This window comes from Schistocerca americana, chromosome 8 (assembly GCF_021461395.2).
Source record: "Schistocerca americana isolate TAMUIC-IGC-003095 chromosome 8, iqSchAmer2.1, whole genome shotgun sequence".
Taxonomy (NCBI): Eukaryota; Metazoa; Arthropoda; class Insecta; order Orthoptera; family Acrididae; genus Schistocerca; species Schistocerca americana.
Genome location: NC_060126.1, coordinates 319,582,341 through 319,600,294, shown reverse-complemented (window position 1 = coordinate 319,600,294; position 17,954 = coordinate 319,582,341). Strand labels below are relative to the sequence as shown.

The 17,954-nt window shown below is 45.4% G+C and overlaps 1 protein-coding gene across 1 annotated transcript in view; it reads right to left on the bottom strand.

Annotated features, from left to right (window-relative positions):
• The window catches only part of LOC124545228 (vacuolar protein sorting-associated protein 33A), a 109,305-nt gene that overhangs the window by 72,868 nt on the left and 18,483 nt on the right, over positions 1-17,954 (bottom strand). Inside the window, exons 3-5 of the mRNA XM_047124099.1 lie at positions 12,749-12,833; positions 12,568-12,672; positions 8,898-9,210 (exon numbers count right to left, since the gene is read on the bottom strand). Of these exons, the coding sequence (XP_046980055.1) occupies positions 8,898-9,210; positions 12,568-12,672; positions 12,749-12,833 (503 nt within the window). The remainder of the gene's footprint in view (positions 1-8,897; positions 9,211-12,567; positions 12,673-12,748; positions 12,834-17,954) is intronic.

Below are 17,954 nucleotides of genomic sequence, written 5' to 3'. Positions count from 1 at the left end.
TGGAAGAAGAAAAGTGGAAGACGGTTTCGATGCTCCAAGAGTGGAGGCGATCAAGAGATCCTTGAAGACGTCGTTCAAGAAGGCTGGTCCGTTGAGAGCTGTAGTAGATATATTTGGATTTACGGCAATGGCAAACAGTATAAGACTTAGCATGGAGCCCTGGGGTATCCCGTTTTCTTGGGAGAAGGTACGGGAGAGAGTAGTGTTCACCCGCACTTTAAATGTGCGCTCTGCCATAAATTCATGAAGAAAGAGGGGCAGCTGACCTCGTAAGCCCCAAGAGAACAGTGTGCGGAAGATGTCTGTCCTCCAACAGGTATCACATGCTCTCTCCAGATCAAACAACATCGCTACTGTTTGGCGTTTCTGGAGAAAATTGTTCATGATATAAGTGGAGAGAGCAACAAGATGGTCAACTGCAGAACGATGCTTTGGGAAACCGCATTGCGCAGGTGTTAAAAGACTTCGGGACTCCAGCCACCAGGCTAAACGGCAATTCACCATATGATCCAAAAGCATACATACACTACTCGTGAGAGAAATGGGGTGATAGCTACAGGGGAGATGTTTGTCCTTTCCAGGTTTCGGAACAGGAACAACGATAGCCTCCCGCCATCGTCTGGGAAAAGTACTGTCAGTCCAAATTCGATTATAAAGGCGAAGGAGGTAACGCAGACTATGGTATGATAAATGCAGCAACATTTGTATCTGGATACCATCCGGTCCTGGGGCGGAAAAGTGAGGAGAAGAGAGTGCATGTTGGAGTTCCTGCATGGAAAAAACAGTATTGTAGCTTTCGCGATTTTGAGAGAAGGCAAGATGTTGCACTTCCGCTGCACGTTTTTTCGGGAGAAACGCTGGCGGGTAATTTAAAGAGCTTGAAATCTCAGCAAAGTGTTGACTCAATGAGTTAGAAATTGCGACGGGGTCCACTAAGTTATCATGCGAGACATTGAGCCCAGAGACCGGGGAGAAACTAGGCGCTCCAGATAACCGCCGAATCCGACTCTAAACTTCCGAAGAGGGAGTGAAGGTGTTAAATGAGCTAGTGAAGAAGTCCCAGCTTGCCTTCTTGCTATCGCGGATGACGCAACGGCATCGCGCACGGAACTGCTTGTAGCAGATACAGTTGGCCAAAGTAGGATGGCGTCGGAAAACGAGAAGAGCACGAGCCGCTCACATATTGCGTCATGGCATGCCTGTTTCCACCAAGGAACTGGGGGGCGCCGGGGCAATTCGGAGGTGCGAGGTATTGAACGTTCCGCAGATGTAAGAATAGCTTCTGTAATATGAGTGACCTCATCGTCGACGCTAGGAAAGTGACAGTCATCGAATGTCACTAGAGACGAAAAAAGTGTCCAATCGGCTTGGGCAAACTTCCAGCGTCTCGGGTGCATATATGGCAGTTGTGGCTGCAATCTAAGGACACAGAAAGAGGTCACTCGAGTGTGTATCAGCAAGAACGAACCATTCGAAGTGCCGAGCTAGCGGAACAGTACTGACCGCAAGGTCCAAATGAGAGAAATTTGTCATGGAGGCAGACAAAAATGTAGGGTCCCCAGTGTTGAGGCAAACAAGATCTGCTTGGTGGAAGACGTCTATCAATAGTGAGCCGCGCGGACAAGGATACGGAGATCCCCAAAGCGGGTGGTGGGCATTGAAGTCCCCAGCCAGCAAATAGGGGGGGCGGAAGCTGACCAAGAAGATGAAGGAGATCAGCTCGTGCCATTGGTGTGGATGATGGAATGTAAACAGTACAAAGAGAGAAGGTGTATCCAGAAAGGGAAAGACGGACAGTGACAGCTTGGAAGGAAGTGTCTAAGGGGATTGGGTGATATGGAGAAGAATCATGAGTCCTCCATGTGCTGGAGTGCCTTCAATAGAGGGGAGATCGAATCGGACTGACTGAATATGGGGGAAAACAAAGCGGTCGTGGGGATGCAGCTTTGTTTCCTGAAGACAGAAGATGACCGGCGAGCAGGATCGTAAGTGGATTGACAATTCATCCCGATTGGCTCGAATGCCGCGGATATTCCAATGGATAATGGACATAGGGCAGACAGAAAAAGTTGCCCTCAACTCAACGACTGCTCAGAGCTTGCGACCGACAGCATAGAACGGCATTCAGCCGATGGCAGAAGATCCTGATCCATAGGTTGTTTGGGAGCAGCTCCTGCCACCAGCGATTGGCCGGTTGATCGGCCGCCAGCAGTGGGCCTCGGCGACACAGAAGACGGCCTAGGGCGGTTACCGCCAGGTGGTAGAGGAGACACGCCATGGCAGAGAAGGAGAGGAACTGGGTTTCTTATTAGCCTTTTTGGAAACAGAACATTGAGATGAAGGAGGAACCGATGGTTGAGAAGTTGGGGTACGTAAAAAATCTTCACGAGTAGGCTCTTTTTTGGAAGTCCGGATGTCTGATTTTGGGGCTCGAGATTTAGCAGAACCCGATGAAGGGTGAGCCATAGAGTGAGCAGTTGAGAGTGGGGAGGTTGAACGGGCGATCTTTGCGCTGGCCGATCTGACGACCGTGGCACTAAAGGTGAGATCACAAGTCTGCGTGGCTGCCTCCTTTGTTGTCCGAGGAGAGGCAACGACAGTGCTGTATTTACCTGTGTGAGGCACAGTGGGCTTTCGACTGGCGAATAACTTTCGAGCAGCAAAGGTCGACACCTTTTCCTTCACTCTGATTTCCTGAATGAGCCGTTCGTCTTTAAAAATGGGGCCATCTCTAGAGGAAGCAGCGTGGTCACCCATACAGTTGATGCAATGAGGGGATGGAGGTGGACAAGCACCCTCATGGGCATCCTTGCCACACGTAACGCATTTGGCCGTGTTGGAACAGGACTGGCTGGTATGATTGAACTGCTGACGCCGATAGCAACGTGTAGGGTTTGGGATGTAAGGGCGAACGGAAATTATCTCATAGCCCACTTTTATGTTCGATGGGAGTTGAACTCTGTCAAAGGTCAAGAAGACAGTACGGGTTGGAACGATGTTCATGTCAACCCTTTTCATGACTCTATGAACAGCCGTGACGCCCTGGTCAGACAGGTAGTTTTTAATTTCCTTGTCGGACAATCCGTCGAGGGAGCGTGTATAAACGACCCCATGTGATGAATTTAAAGTGCGGTGCGCTTCCACCCGGACAGGGAAGGTGTGTAGCAGTGAAGTACACAGCAATTTTTGTGCCTGGAGGGCACTGTCTGTTTCTAACAACAAGGTGCCATTTCGTAATCTGGAACAAGACCTTACAGGACCTGCAATTGCGTCGACACCTTTCTGAATAATGAAAGGGTTGACTGTGGAGAAGTCGTGACCTTCGTCAGACCGAGAAACAACAAGGAACTGTGGCAACGATGGAAGAACTGTCTGTGGCTGAGACTCATTGAACTTACGCTTGTGAGCAGACATAGTAGATGATGAGGAAACCATTGCGGAAGTATCCCCCATGATTACCGGCGTCTCCGATGGCGCGCTCCTCCCTTGTGGGGGCCCTCTCTGAGGGCACTCCCACCTTAGGTGATTGTTCACACCTCAGGTCACACCTCCCAAGAAATGGACGGAGGGACCAATTGGCACTTTTGGAAGGTTTCAGCTCGGGTTATCACTCCTCCCTGGGCCTGGCCGTTACCAGGGGGTACGTACGTGTCCTACCTGTCTACCCGGGGCGGAGAATTATGCATTACCCCGTCATCGGCTACGCATGGGAATGCGTGGGTTGGCCTTCAGACACGCACAGGGAGGAAAAAAGAGACAGACACTGTTTTACAGTTTCGAGCGTCCATCTCTGGACATAGGCACAAAACATACTCCCAGAGGGGGAGAAAGGGAAGGAAAGAGGCGGAGGTGGGGATGGGGGGTGGGGGGTGGGGGGGGATGGGTAAGGATGCGGAAAAGGAAGGTATGCAGCCCGGAAAGGAAGGAGGGCCACATTAGCTCGGGGTCCCGTGCTCGCTATGCACGTATCCACAAAAGAGTTGTGGACCCCCTGGGGGGGACAGAATGGCCTTGGTGTCATGGTGGTGGCCCCAGACCCCAAAGAGTGTGTGCCTCCAAATTCAGACCTATTTATATGGCTCTGGTGTGCATTTGTAGGATCAAAACCTGGAACCCAGTCACGTGGCCCATAAAAAGAGCATTTCCCTGGTGTGGTGACACAGCCCAACCGCTACAGCTATTACCAATGTGTGGTGCAGTTTTGCGCTGTGGTTAGGCCATCTCACAATCCTGTATGTTATCCCAACTCACATGTCGCCACAGCTGTGATTACCAGCCCACGACTTTATAGTGATTTCTTAACACTAAAAACTGGGTAGTGATACTACAGTCCCAGCTCAGAGATCAAAATAGGGGGCCACTTTACCTCTGGAATATTTTACTCAAAAGGATGCCATCATCATTAAGCCATAAAGTACAGCTGCAGTCCTTCGGGTAAGACAGCAGATGTAGCTTGCATAGCAGGAGCATGTTGGTTGATGTCACAAGCCCAGATCAGTTAATCTTCCAGACTGTTGCGACTGCCACTACTGGAAAGACTGCTGCCCCCGTTCAGAAACCAAGTGGTAGCCTGGCCTCTCCACATGTAAACCTCCATTGTGGTTGTACGGGTATCTGTATCACCGATGCACTCAAGCCACTCCACTTTGGTAAGGTCCATGGTTCATGGGGGAGGGATTTTCATGAACTTTATTACCACGTCAAGAAGAATGAAGTTACGTAATTAGTATCTGTTTGTTTGCAAGTACAGGGTCTCCAGCAATCTTACACACTAAAATCCCTGCATCACAGTACAGCAGCACACTGCTAGAGGAACCAAAGCAAAACGGTGCACCACACTGCAAAAATGGTGAACTGTGCAGTAATTCATTTTCGGTAGCAATGGAAATGTTGCAGCTATGTCACGGCAACCGACATGAGTCCTTTAGCCAACCGTACCAATGTGACATAGTTTAAACATTTCTGCTGCTGCTGCTGCTAATACTGGAAACTAATCATCATATGATAGTCCACTTTATCAAAGGGCTGTGCTTTTTTATTTGGCTCATCTAACAGTGTACTACAGTACTGTGGCGCAAGGATTTTAATGTTTGGTTGGTTGGTATGGGGTATAAAGGGCCCAAACTACAAGGTCATCAGTCCCTTTTTCCTGATGCAAGCAAGGCTCAAGGTACAAAAACACCCTAAGCATGTTTGAGAAAGTAAAAGGGGGAATAAGAATTGGAAACCACACCTAGAAAGAGAGAGAATGGAACGAACAAAAAATAGGGAAAACATACACCACAAAGAAAAGTAGAAAAAGGTATTAAAATCATAGAGCAGATGGTCTGGGGTGGCTGATCACAAAAATAAAAGAGGATGAATCAGGCACTCTGCAACACATTAAAATGTCCACCCCAAAAAGAAAAGGCGAGATGAACACATGTAGAGGAAAGACGACCACGAAGACAAACAAATGCAAAGGAAGGGCGACAGAGTTAAAATGGAGGGAGGGTGGCAGACTCCGAGAGAAAGCTAAACGCCCAGCCTTAGATGATATGATAAAAAAAACCTCACGAATAAAAAGTAAAACAAAATCTCCTGTTGAGGCATTGTAGCCCAACACCAAACATAGGGTGTTAGGAATGTTTAAAGTCCGCCACATGGGGCCAAATGTGGGCAGTCCAGCAAGATGTGGACGACAGTCATATGTGAGCCACAGTGACACCGAGGTGGGTCCCCGCAACGGAGGTGACAACCTGTTAGCCACGTATGGCCAATGCGGAGCCGCCAGAGAACCACAGAGACCCTGCAAGACGCCCGTATGGAGGACTTCCAAACATTCGTAGTGTTCTTAATGGCATGCAGTTTGTTGCGCAGATTATGCCATTCCGTCTCCCAAAGCTGGAAAACCTTGTGGCATAATAATGATCGCAGGTCAATTACGGGGATGCCGATCTCCAGAAGCGGTTTCTGTGTAGCCTGTTTGGCCAGCCTGTCGGCAAGTTCATTTCCTGTGATTCTGACATGGCCTGGGGTCCACACAAACACCTCGGAACGACTGGACTGTTCCTGGGCGTAGCACAAGTCAATAGCTCAAGGAGTCAGTACAGAGAAGAAACGACTCACCAGGGCATGAGCGGATGTGCTCAAGAGCATGAGATAATAGCCACCAGCTCTGCAGTAAAAACACTGCAGCCATCTGGCAAGGAGTGCTGTTCTATATGGCCTCCATGAACATACATGAAGCCAGTGTGACCATCAGCCATCGAGCAGCTGGTGTAAACCACTTCATGACGCCGGTACATATCAAGAACTGAGAGGAGGTGACAGTGGAGTGCCGCAGGGTTAACCGACTCCTTAGGGCCACGTGAAAGGTGGAGGCGAAGCTTTGGTCAGGTGTACAGCTCTTCACACCATGGAGGTGCACATGAATGGACCTCGAGTAAAGATAGGTGGTAAAGGCATGGACTCCACATCAGCCCTGACCTGGTCTGCCGAAACGGGAAATGAACCACTGTGGGTGGGAAAAGGAGACGGTAATTCGCATGCTCAGGAGAAATATGAATGCGTGCAACGTAACATGTGAGCAGTTGTGCATGCTAGACATTCAATGGAGGGACTCCGGCCTCCACCAGGACGCTGGTCACCAGACTCATCCTAAAAGCTCCTGTTGCCAGTCAAATGCCACAGTGGTGCAGTGTGTCGAGTTAACGCAATGCTGAGGGCACCGCTGAACCATAAAACAGAGTCCCATAGTCAAGGCGGGATTGAACAAGGGCTCTGTAGAGCTGCAGCAGCGTAGAGTGATCTGCACCCCAGTTGTTGATGTTCAGGCAGCCGACACCATCGAGGTGCTGCCAGCACTTCCACTTCAGCTGACGAATATGAGGAAGCCACATCAATTGGGTGTCGAAAACCAGTCCTAAGAATTGATGTGTCTCTACTACAGTGAGTGGATTGTCATTAAGCTAAAGTTCTGGTTCCAGATGAACGGTACGGCACTGACAGAAGTGCATGACACAAGACTTCGGGGCTGAAAATTGGGAGTCGTGGGCTGGAGCCCATGACTGCACCTTGCGGATGGATCCCTGGAGGTGCCACTCAGCAACACCAGCATTGGAGGATCAGTATGAAACGCAGAAGTCGTCTGCATATAAAGAAGGTGAGACGGACGGCCCTACAGTGGATTTCAATGGATGCAATGACTGTAGATACATACATTAAATATTACATAAATTAATTATTTTTTAGGTAACCAACCTGGACAATGTAAGCATGCAGATGCACAAGGGTCTCTTTGTGTATCCTGCTAGCTCTGAAGAAGTATTTGTCGGAAATCTCAATTTTCTCAGTCTTGTTAATGTTCCTATTGATGAATCAACACCTCAACTATAGGATGACTTGTTACCTTTATTCCTTTCAACATTCATATTCCACTAAGGACTTTCTATTGGATACAATAATTGCTATCTCATAACTTGATATCCTCCCAACAAAGACATTCACAATACATGAAGAAAGATATCCTTACCGACCATACAACAGTAGTGTCACCAAGAGATAATTGGATTATATTTTAATTGCAACATTCACAACTGTAACTAAGAAGTGTTTGAGGGAGGTGCTTTATTTCATTTGCTGACTGTTACCAAGGGACACTTCATTTTATACAAAATAAGAAAGTGAGATTAATCACAGACACACATTGTTTTGAGCATTAACTTTGCTATGATTTACGAGCATGCAAACCACTCTCTTTAGGGTTGATAACCACACCTTGCTAAATAAATATCCCATTCCCCTTTTTTTTAAATCACATGGTTGTATTATAATACAGAACTCCGAATTTTTCTAAACTAGTTTAGACTTGATATTGAGTCACTCAGATCACATACATTTATTTTGAAGTGCATGAAAAAAATATGACCTGGGAATGTGATTTCCCTCCAGTTGATTCAGTTGTCATTTACATAGTGTATACAAGAGGTGGTAATGGCGACGTGACAAATTGCAAGTGTGGGTTTTATAGATAAACCAGCAAACCCCCAATTTTTTAAAATAATATAATTCCCAAGTATAGAACAGCTTCAAAGGTTAGATTACTTTACAAATGAGTTAAACATTTGATACTAGGTACGTAAGCAAGAAAAAGTTTGGAAATGGTTTGAAATTATGCTTAAAATTTGTTGCAGTCACTAGTTGCTCTTATGAGACACTGAACGAATACAGTTCGGGTAATTTGGGCTCAATTTTCAGCAAGCCCAAGTTTTCATCTGAATGTTTATGACATCTTAAGTTCTAAACTATGTTTTTTACAATGAAGTAATTTTGCAGATACATTCAGTGATACACTGATTGCAAAATATGTTGTGAATACAATTAGAATTGGGCAGGGGGTCAGCAACATTAAGTTTTGTAAACTATATATAAAAGTTTATTGGAAGTCACTAAGTGATCCCATTCTCAATTACAGGATTAGTAAAGTCTGTGTTTTGTGTGCAATCAGTTGTGCTGCCTCAAGACAAACACAGTCTCCAACTGTAGTAATTGTCTTATTATGTTAGACTTTTCACATAAGAGTATACCTTTAAATGAGTAGATTGTGACAGCATTTTGAAGTTTTAAATTCAGTCAATATCTACATGATATATTGAAAAATAAATTTGTTGCCCCTGGAAGCCATCAGCGAGACAGCCTACAATGAATACCTAGTTTCAAGATAGTTGTCTAGTAATACAGACCATTTTACTGTCAAATGCAACAATGATGTCCTTCAAAAAATATTCAGCATTACGTTTCAAATTAAGCCTGCACTACAGTCTTTGTAGTCTCAATTTATAATTGTGGCGTATTTATTCATTTACTAATGCTTCAATGCATACAATGTGAAATAAGAAAAATATCCTGTTACTTACAATTGGTTATCCCAAATATCTCATCAATCAATCCCTCATACGTAAGTTGTGTCGCAAGTGGAGAAAGCAGATCTATTGAACGGTCGATGAGCAGCAAATGATCAATCTGTGAAGATGCATGTTGCTGTTGCCGCCTCAGTCGTGAAGCAGATGGCATCTGTTCTCGACGTAACCTTAGAAGAGTGTCCCACACCTGGCAAGCTGCTGTACCCTTGGCTGAAACACGTGGTATAGGGCCAAAGAGTTGCTGCAGTGTCATCAGTGCCCTCGCACAACGGTACAGTACTGTAGGGTCATGTTCAACTTGGTACTCCTAGAAATAAAAATAAGCAGTACAAACAGTTAAAAATAATTGAAGGTGACCATCATGTTTATAGCTCTTAATGGCTCTGAGCACTATGGGACTTAACATCTATGGTCATCAGTCCCCTAGAACTTAGAACTACTTAAACCTAACTAACCTAAGGACAGCACACAACACCCAGCCATCACGAGGCAGAGAAAATCCCTGACCCCGCCGGGAATCGAACCCGAGAACCCGGGCGTGGGAAGCGAGAACGCTACCGCCCGACCACGAGATGCGGGCTTATAGCTCTACATCTATATTATGACAAGGAGATTGCAGCATGGTATATACAAATTTTTTCCTTGGGACTGATCGTATAATCAACCAACGAATGTCACATTTAATCAGAAGAATGTAAAAAGTTGTACTCAGTAACTCAACCAACAGAAGAAGGGTAGATTCTTCTGATGGGAGAAATCACTTATTTGGTTCCACAAGGCTCTATCTTAAAGTCCACTAGCGTTTCTTATAAATGTAAATGACCTTCCATCTAGTACACAACAAGAAAAATTGTTCTATTATTTTAATGATGGCTGTAATTTTCAGCAACCACAATACTATTTTATCAAGACAAAATTCAGTTCACAGTTGGAAATAAATTTTTGTTATGCATAATAAAAATTTATTTGCAACTAATGACTGAATTTTATCTTGGAAAAAGAATTAGTTTTTTTGCTGATGATCCTACCTATTGTAATCAATCCAAATCGTAGTATTGTAATCAATCCAAACATACATACAGCAACAGAAGAGATGGTAAATAATGTTCTTAAAACTTAATGAGTGGTTTTCTGTGAATGTTATCATTCCCAATTCCAAAAAGACAGAACATATTCAGTTTCGCACATACAGAGATACTACAGTAATGACTAAGTCTAACATATGGTGACAAAGTAATAACCAATGTGGAAACTCCAAAAAATTTAGGTGTCTTCATTGATGAGAATTTAAACTGGTAAAAACACAGTTTAGAACTCCTAAAACAACTTCACCCATCTTTGCAGTGTGAATCATTGCAAATCCTGGAGAGAGACTAATCGGTAAGTTGGTTTATTTACTTACGTTCATTCAATAATGTCTATGGAATAACATTCTGCAGTAATTCATCTTTAAGAAAGAAAGTCTTCATTGCTCAGAAATGTGGTCTCAGAATAAGTGGTGATCACCCAAATTCATCTCGCAGATATCTTTTTGGGGACTCAGACACGCTGACTACTGCTTCACAGCATATTTATACCCTCATGGAATTTGTTGTAAAGAATCCACTGCATTTCAAAAATAACAATGTGTACATAACTAAAATACCAGAAGAAGAAATGGTATTCATTGCTTCACATGAAGGTTGTGGCATAAAGACTCTGTGGGTATGGTGTGGAACATTACGTGTACAATGGTCTGACTACTACTGACAGAACTGCGGAGAGTAGGGTTGCAGTGGAATTGTGATTAGTGGCATTGTTGCAGGCTGCCATCTTGAATAGGGAATGAAATTTGATTAATTGTGATAAAATTTCATCTCATACAAGACGACAATGTATCCTGAAATGTAGGTATGAAGATCATTTATGAAAAAATACAATTTCATGATTGGAAAAGGAATGTTCAATTCTTTGGTTATTTTAACTTCTCACTTGACTGTGGCTCAGAACAATATTTGGTGTGTCGTAACTTGTAGGTAACTTTGTATCCTGGGAAATCAGTAGAGCCTGCACCACAGTCATTTATGCTCTTTTTTGAGAGATTAAATTTTTGACTTTATCGAAATTGATACACAATTTGGAACTGATTCCCATGCTGCAGAGTGAGTACACCATAGCACTTGCACTATAGACAATAAAGTGTGTTTTGTCCTCTCCTTATATCTTTTCCTTATCTCCCTCCCTTTTTTAAAAAAAAATATATTCACTTTTTGTTTTGCTGGCCGTTCCGCTCTTGGTTGCACACTAGGCAGGTGACCTTGAACGGGACTTAGCCACTGGACGAGGCTGCCGGGCAACACGGACCCTAGTATTACTAGTCTCAGCAATACTCCATGTCTTCTAAGCCAAAATGTTAGCATCTGGAAATGCTTCAAGGCCACCATAATCTGCTTGATTGCCCCATACAACAGCAAGTGTCAACCAGGTACTACCTCCAAACACTGCTTGTACATCATAGGTAAAGTTCAGATGGAGTCCACGAAAAACATTTGGACCTCCAATCAACCGCTGTTTATTAAACTGCCCAGCCAAGTCAATATCAATCGCCTTTAAACTGCGATACACAGGTACACTGTGCCACCAGCGACGACGGTAACCATGTCGCAGAGGCATTGCTGTGGCATGTTAACACAAGTGATGGAGTCACTGTAGAATGTAACTACTAATACCAGTATTGCTGGCCCATGTTTAGATCACAACCAAGGCAGATTCTTTCTACATGTCAGTCAGGGGCCTGAAGATGGTGCAGTATAATGCTGAAACTGGTTGCCAAACAAAATAAGGTTGGAAATTTGACACCTGAAAGGTGTTTAATTTGATATTATATTTTTAAATATGGTCCTATAGAGGAATGCTGAGGATTAGATGGGTAGATAACGTGATTTATGAGGTGGTACTGCATAGCATTGGAGGGAGGAGAAATTTGTGGTACAACCTGAATAAAAGAAGAGATCAGTTGGTAGGACACATTCTGAGGCATCAAGGGATTTAGTACTGGAGGGAAGTGAGGCGGGGGGGGGGGGGGGGGGGGGGGGGGGGGGGGGGGGGGGGGGGGGGGGAACAGTGGAGAAAGACCGAAAGATGAATACAGTAAGCAAATTCAGATCAATGTATGTTGAAGTGGTTGCTCTGAAATGAAGAGGCTTGCACAGGATCGAGTAGCATGGAGAGCTGCACCAAACCAGTCTTTGGACTGAACACCACAATATCTGCAGTTGGTGCTCAATGTTGCACTGGACTGTTTTAATACATTTTGGCTAACTGAGCTGAAGAAAAGCACAAGCGGCAATCAGTCACCCTCCCTTTGTGTAGTATATGCTCAGTTACGAGGGGGATAAATGGCAAGCTATTCTAACTTAGACTGGCTTAATCTTGAATAAATGCTGTAGCTCTGGACAGTATCTTGGCCCAGTCGATCTGCAGACAATGAGATTATAAACATGCAGGTGTATGTGTGTTGTTGTTCCCCCCCCCCCCCCCTCCCCCCCTCCTGTTAGCTCTGAAAAAGGATTTGTCGTAAAGCTCAGCAACATTCAGTCTTGTTTACATCCTTTAGTAAATTTCTTTAAAATAAAATGATAAGTAATATATCCCAGGACAGTGAAAATTTGAGCACTAATTTCACCTTGAATGCAGACTCCAACTCCATAGACATCAAATCGTTGTCAAAAGGGAAGAGGTCGCATGGAAATTCTTCAATCCAAGTGAAATTGCCAAAAACACCACGATTCTGCAAGTACAAGACTACATATAAGAGACTGTAATTGTTATTAAAAATGTAGGTATAAATGTTTCACACAACTTACTTTTAACCATTTCTCACATAGTAAGCTTTTCTGAGGAACAAAAAACAAGTGGAATTCCTTCCTGTCGCCACCGCTATGTTCTTCACTGGAAATTAATGAAGAGGCCAGTATTAGTAGCTCATTCCTCCAAGGATCATTTTATAATGATATAGCATTTGTTAGTTTAACACAATTGAAAACAATAAGCAATTTATGCAGACATAAGAATACATATACATGTGTTCAACGAGGAGATAGCAATTGGTTAGCAGCTGCCTTGCTGAAGAAATCATATTGCAGCCTCAGGAGTAACATATCCAGTAGCTTTACAATAAAAATTCAGATCAAATGCTTATGTGCATAATGTGCTTTTAGTCCTTACAGGATATTTTGTTCTTTTTTCTCATGAGTCAACAAAGTTTCTTCTTCCAAAACAAAACATGGACTATACTTTGTAAAGTCACAGTGTTCACACTCAATAGTCACTTCTTTAAGAGCTGCATAGTATTTACTTTCACAATCCAGTACCTTTATTCTTAAATAGATTGCACTGCTAATACTACAGGCCACTTTGAGGTTCACTTGAGCATAATGCAAGATACAAAACTCAGAATAAAGTCCATATGGTATTAGATTATGGACAATGGGAAAGGAATGAAAGAGGAAGCCATCTGATAGCATTTTGCACAGAGTATCATTTAATCACTGCTAACACTTTCTTTAAAAATCATGGAAGAAAGTTGTGTATGAGAAAGAGATCAGCAGACACTGAAAGGTTTCAGATTTATTATTTGATTATAAGACAGAGATTTTGAAACTACACTCCTGGAAATTGAAATAAGAACACCGTGAATTCATTGTCCCAGGAAGGGGAAACTTTATTGACACATTCCTGGGGTCAGATACATCACATGATCACACTGACAGACCCACAGGCACATAGACACAGGCAACAGAGCATGCACAATGTCGGCACTAGTACAGTGTATATCCACCTCTCGCAGCAATGCAGGCTGCTATTCTCCCATGGAGACGATCGTAGAGATGCTGGATGTAGTCCTGTGGAACGGCTTGCCATGCCATTTCCACCTGGCGCCTCAGTTGGACCAGCGTTTGTGCTGGACGTGCAGACCGCGTGAGACGACGCTTCATCCAGTCCCAAACATGCTCAATGGGGGACAGATCCGGAGATCTTGCTGGCCAGGGTAGTTGACTTACATCTTCTAGAGCACGTTGGGTGGCACGAGATACATGCGGACGTGCATTGTCCTGTTGGAACAGCAAGTTCCCTTGCCGGTCTAGGAATGGTAGAACGATGGGTTCGATGACGGTTTGGATGTACCGTGCACTATTCAGTGTCCCCTCGACGATCACCAGTGGTGTACGGCCAGTGTAGGAGATCGCTCCCCACACCATGATGCCGGGTGTTGGCCCTGTGTGCCTCGGTCGTATGCAGTCCTGATTGTGGCGCTCACCTGCACGGCGCCAAACACGCATACGACCATCATTGGCACCAAGGCAGAAGTGACTCTCATCGCTGAAGACGACACGTCTCCATTCGTCCCTCCATTCACGCCTGTCGCGACACCACTGGAGGCGGGCTGCACGATGTTGGGGCGTGAGCGGAAGACGGCCTAACGGTGCGCGGGACCGTAGCCCAGCTTCATGGAGACGGTTGCGAATGGTCCTCGCCGATACCCCAGGAGCAACAGTGTCCCTAATTTGCTGGGAAGTGGCGGTGCGGTCCCCTACGGCACTGCGTAGGATCCTACGGTCTTGGCGTGCATCCGTGCGTCGCTGCGGTCCGGTCCCAGGTCGACGGGCACGTGCACCTTCCGCCGACCACTGGCGACAACATCGATGTACTGTGGAGACCTCACGCGCCACGTGTTGAGCAATTCGGCGGTACGTCCACCCGGCCTCCCGCATGCCCACTATACGCCCTCGCTCAAAGTCCGTCAACTGCACATACGGTTCACGTCCACGCTGTCGCGGCATGCTACCAGTGTTAAAGGCTGCGATGGAGCTCCGTATGCCACGGCAAACTGGCTGACACTGACGGCGGCGGTGCACAAATGCTGCGCAGCTAGCGCCATTCGACGGCCAACACCGCGGTTCCTGGTGTGTCCGCTGTGCCGTGCGTGTGATCATTGCTTGTACAGCCCTCTCGCAGTGTCCGGATCAAGTATGGTGGGTCTGACACACCGGTGTCAATGTGTTCTTTTTTCCATTTCCAGGAGTGTAGATTTTAAACTGTAAGATATTTCCAGCAGCTGATGTGGATTCTGACCATAATTTATTGAGTACGAATTGTAGAATAAAATTGAAGAATTTCCAAAAAGGTATGAAATTAAGCAGATGCCAGCTGGATAAGTTTAAAGAAGCACAGGTTGTTGAGTGTTTCAAAGGAGGCATTAGATTGATTGGTTGGTTGGTTAGTTTTGGGAGGGGACCAAACAGTGAGGTCACCAGCCCTATCAGATTAGGGAAGGAAATTGGCCTTGCCTTTTCACAGGAAACATCCCTACATTTGCCTGAAGGGATTTAAGGAGATCACAGAAATCCTAAATCAGGGTGGCCGGGTGCAGGTTTTAACCCTTGTCCTCCCAAGTGCACCACCTCACTCCGTGGACCATTAGGCAATGACTGATTGAAACGGGGAAAAGGAATAAAGTAGAAGATGAATGGGTAGCTTTGAATTGGTTTGCAGAAAGGACTGGGGTCATATGCGCCCAAGTCAAAACTATAGAAAACGAAGACAGAGAGGAGTTAAAAAACGACTATACGTAAGTCCCAACTGACATAATACAAGACAGCTGAAAACAAGCAGGTCTAAAAAAGACAACATACAGAAACGGAGGTCCAAAATTAAAAATTAATGGCCTTTGCCATATTGCTTTGGAGGATAAAAAACAAGACGCAGTAGACAGCCAGTGCGTCATTTGCTAAAATGGCCGAACACTCGGACAGCAAACCCAAACAGGTCCATAAAAGGTTAAAAAATGGACATTCCATCAGGAAGTGGCGGACAGTCAAAACTTGAGTACAATGTGTAAAAAGTGGTAGGGTAGCGCCACTTATCAAATGACGATGACTAAAAAGGCAGTGCCCAATAGGCAGCCAAAATAAAATAATCTCCTCCCGGCGGGAGGGCCGAGAGGAGGTCGACCAATCCTATGGGAGAGGCTTAATAAGCCGGAGCTCATTCCTGTGAAGCGAGGACCACTGGCAATGCTAAAGAGACACCACCTCCTGACAGACGGCAACACAGAGATCATCGGAGGGAATATAGGTACTCACAGGCTGAGGCTCGAGGACTACAGTTTTGGCAGCAGTGTCCGTAGCCTCATTTCCTGGCAGACTGACACGACCAGGAACCCACAGAAACATCACACTGGCTCCACCAAATGTGAGCAGTTGACAGTTTTTCCTGGACCCGCTGCACTGAGGGATGGGTGGTGTTAAGCGCACAAAGACTTTTCAGGGCACTGAGTGAGTGAGCAGAGGACACAATTGAAAAGGTTGTGTTGTCGGATGTACTCTGTGGCCTGACAAAAGGTGAAGAGCTTGGCTGTAAATACTGAGGAATGTGCCGGAAGCCGATATCGAAAGACATTGGTGCCAATGATGAAGGCACACCCGACGCCATGGTCAGTCCTAAAGCCATCAGTGTATACGAAGGTACTAACGCGAGTTCCATGTGCATGTTGTGAAACTGAAGGTGATAGAACGAGGCTGGAGTAATGTCCTTAGGTAGCGAATGAAGGCGAAGGTTAACATGGGCCACTTCATGAAGCCATGGTGGTAAAGGGAGCAATAAGTCCCAGGTACGAGTCCCGGTCGAGGTACACATTTTTCAACTGTCTCCATGGATATTTATCAATGCCTGTAAGCAGCTAAAGATCTGGATTTCATTATAATTTCATCCACCGGGAAATGTGCAGGTAGTGTGAAGTTAAGTGGCCATAGTAAGTGTCGAAAGTGGACTCCAGGAGGTAACAGAGAAGAAGGACGAGCCCCACAATGACAATCAAAGCAATCAACTAAGAAAGAGGCATAGGATGGGTAGCCACACATGGCAGACAAACAGCACGCATACCTGCTGAGGAGAAAGTCACGCCGGTAGGACAGGGGTAGTTCATCAGCTTCAGCATACAGACTCGCAACTGGGCTGGTGCAAAAGGCGCCCATGGTCAAACGGATGTTACAATGGTGGATAGTGTTGAGACGGCGTAAGAGGGATGGATGGGAGTGCAGAAACATAAACAAAGCACCCACAGTCAAGTTTTGAACGGACAAGGGACCAGTACAAACTGATTGGCACCCCAGGAAGTACCATTGAGGACACGTAGGACATTGAGGAACTGTGTACAGTGGGCTACCAGCTAAAATACAAGGGAGGACCAAAAGAGTTTCCTATCAAGCATGAGCATCAGGAATTTCGTAGTTGCAAAGAACTGAAGGGCAACAGGCCCAAGATGTAAAGATGGTGGGAGAAACCACTTGCGTCGCGAGAAATTCATGCAGATAGTTTTGTCAGTGGAAAAGTGAAAGCCACTGTCAATGCTCCAGGAGTAAAGATGATCAAGACACCACTGAAGATGCCGCTCAGTGAGACAGGTCCATGGAGAACTACAATAGATGGCAAAATCAACAACAAAAAGGCAGGAGATGCCTGGTGGGAGACAGGCCATTGCACGGTTAATGGCAATAGCAGAGGATGACACTCAGGATGGAACCCTAAGGCACACCATTTTCATGTATAAAAGTGTCTGACAAGGCAGAAGTCACACACATCTTGAAAACTCAATATTGCAAAATGCCTTAAAGATAACAGGATAGGTGGCCATGGAAGACCCAAGTGTAAAGAGTATGGAGGATACCAGTTCTCCAGCAGGTGTGGTAGGCCTTCTCCAAATCGAAAAACACAGCCACAGTCTGGGATTTCTGCACAAAACCATTCATGACATGGGTGCACAAGGTAACAAGGTGGTCAACTGCAGAACACCGTGCTCAAAATCCACAATGTGCATTCGTTAGTAAATGTCAATAAGACTTGAGCCGCCACAGCAGCCGGGCATTAATAATGTGTTCCATCACCTTGCAAACGCAGCTCGTAATAGAGATGGGGCGGTAGCTAGAAGGAAGGTTTTTGTCCTTACCGGGTTGAGGTATGGGTATGATGGTGGCTTCACGCCAGCGTCCAGAAAATGTGCCCTCTGCCCAG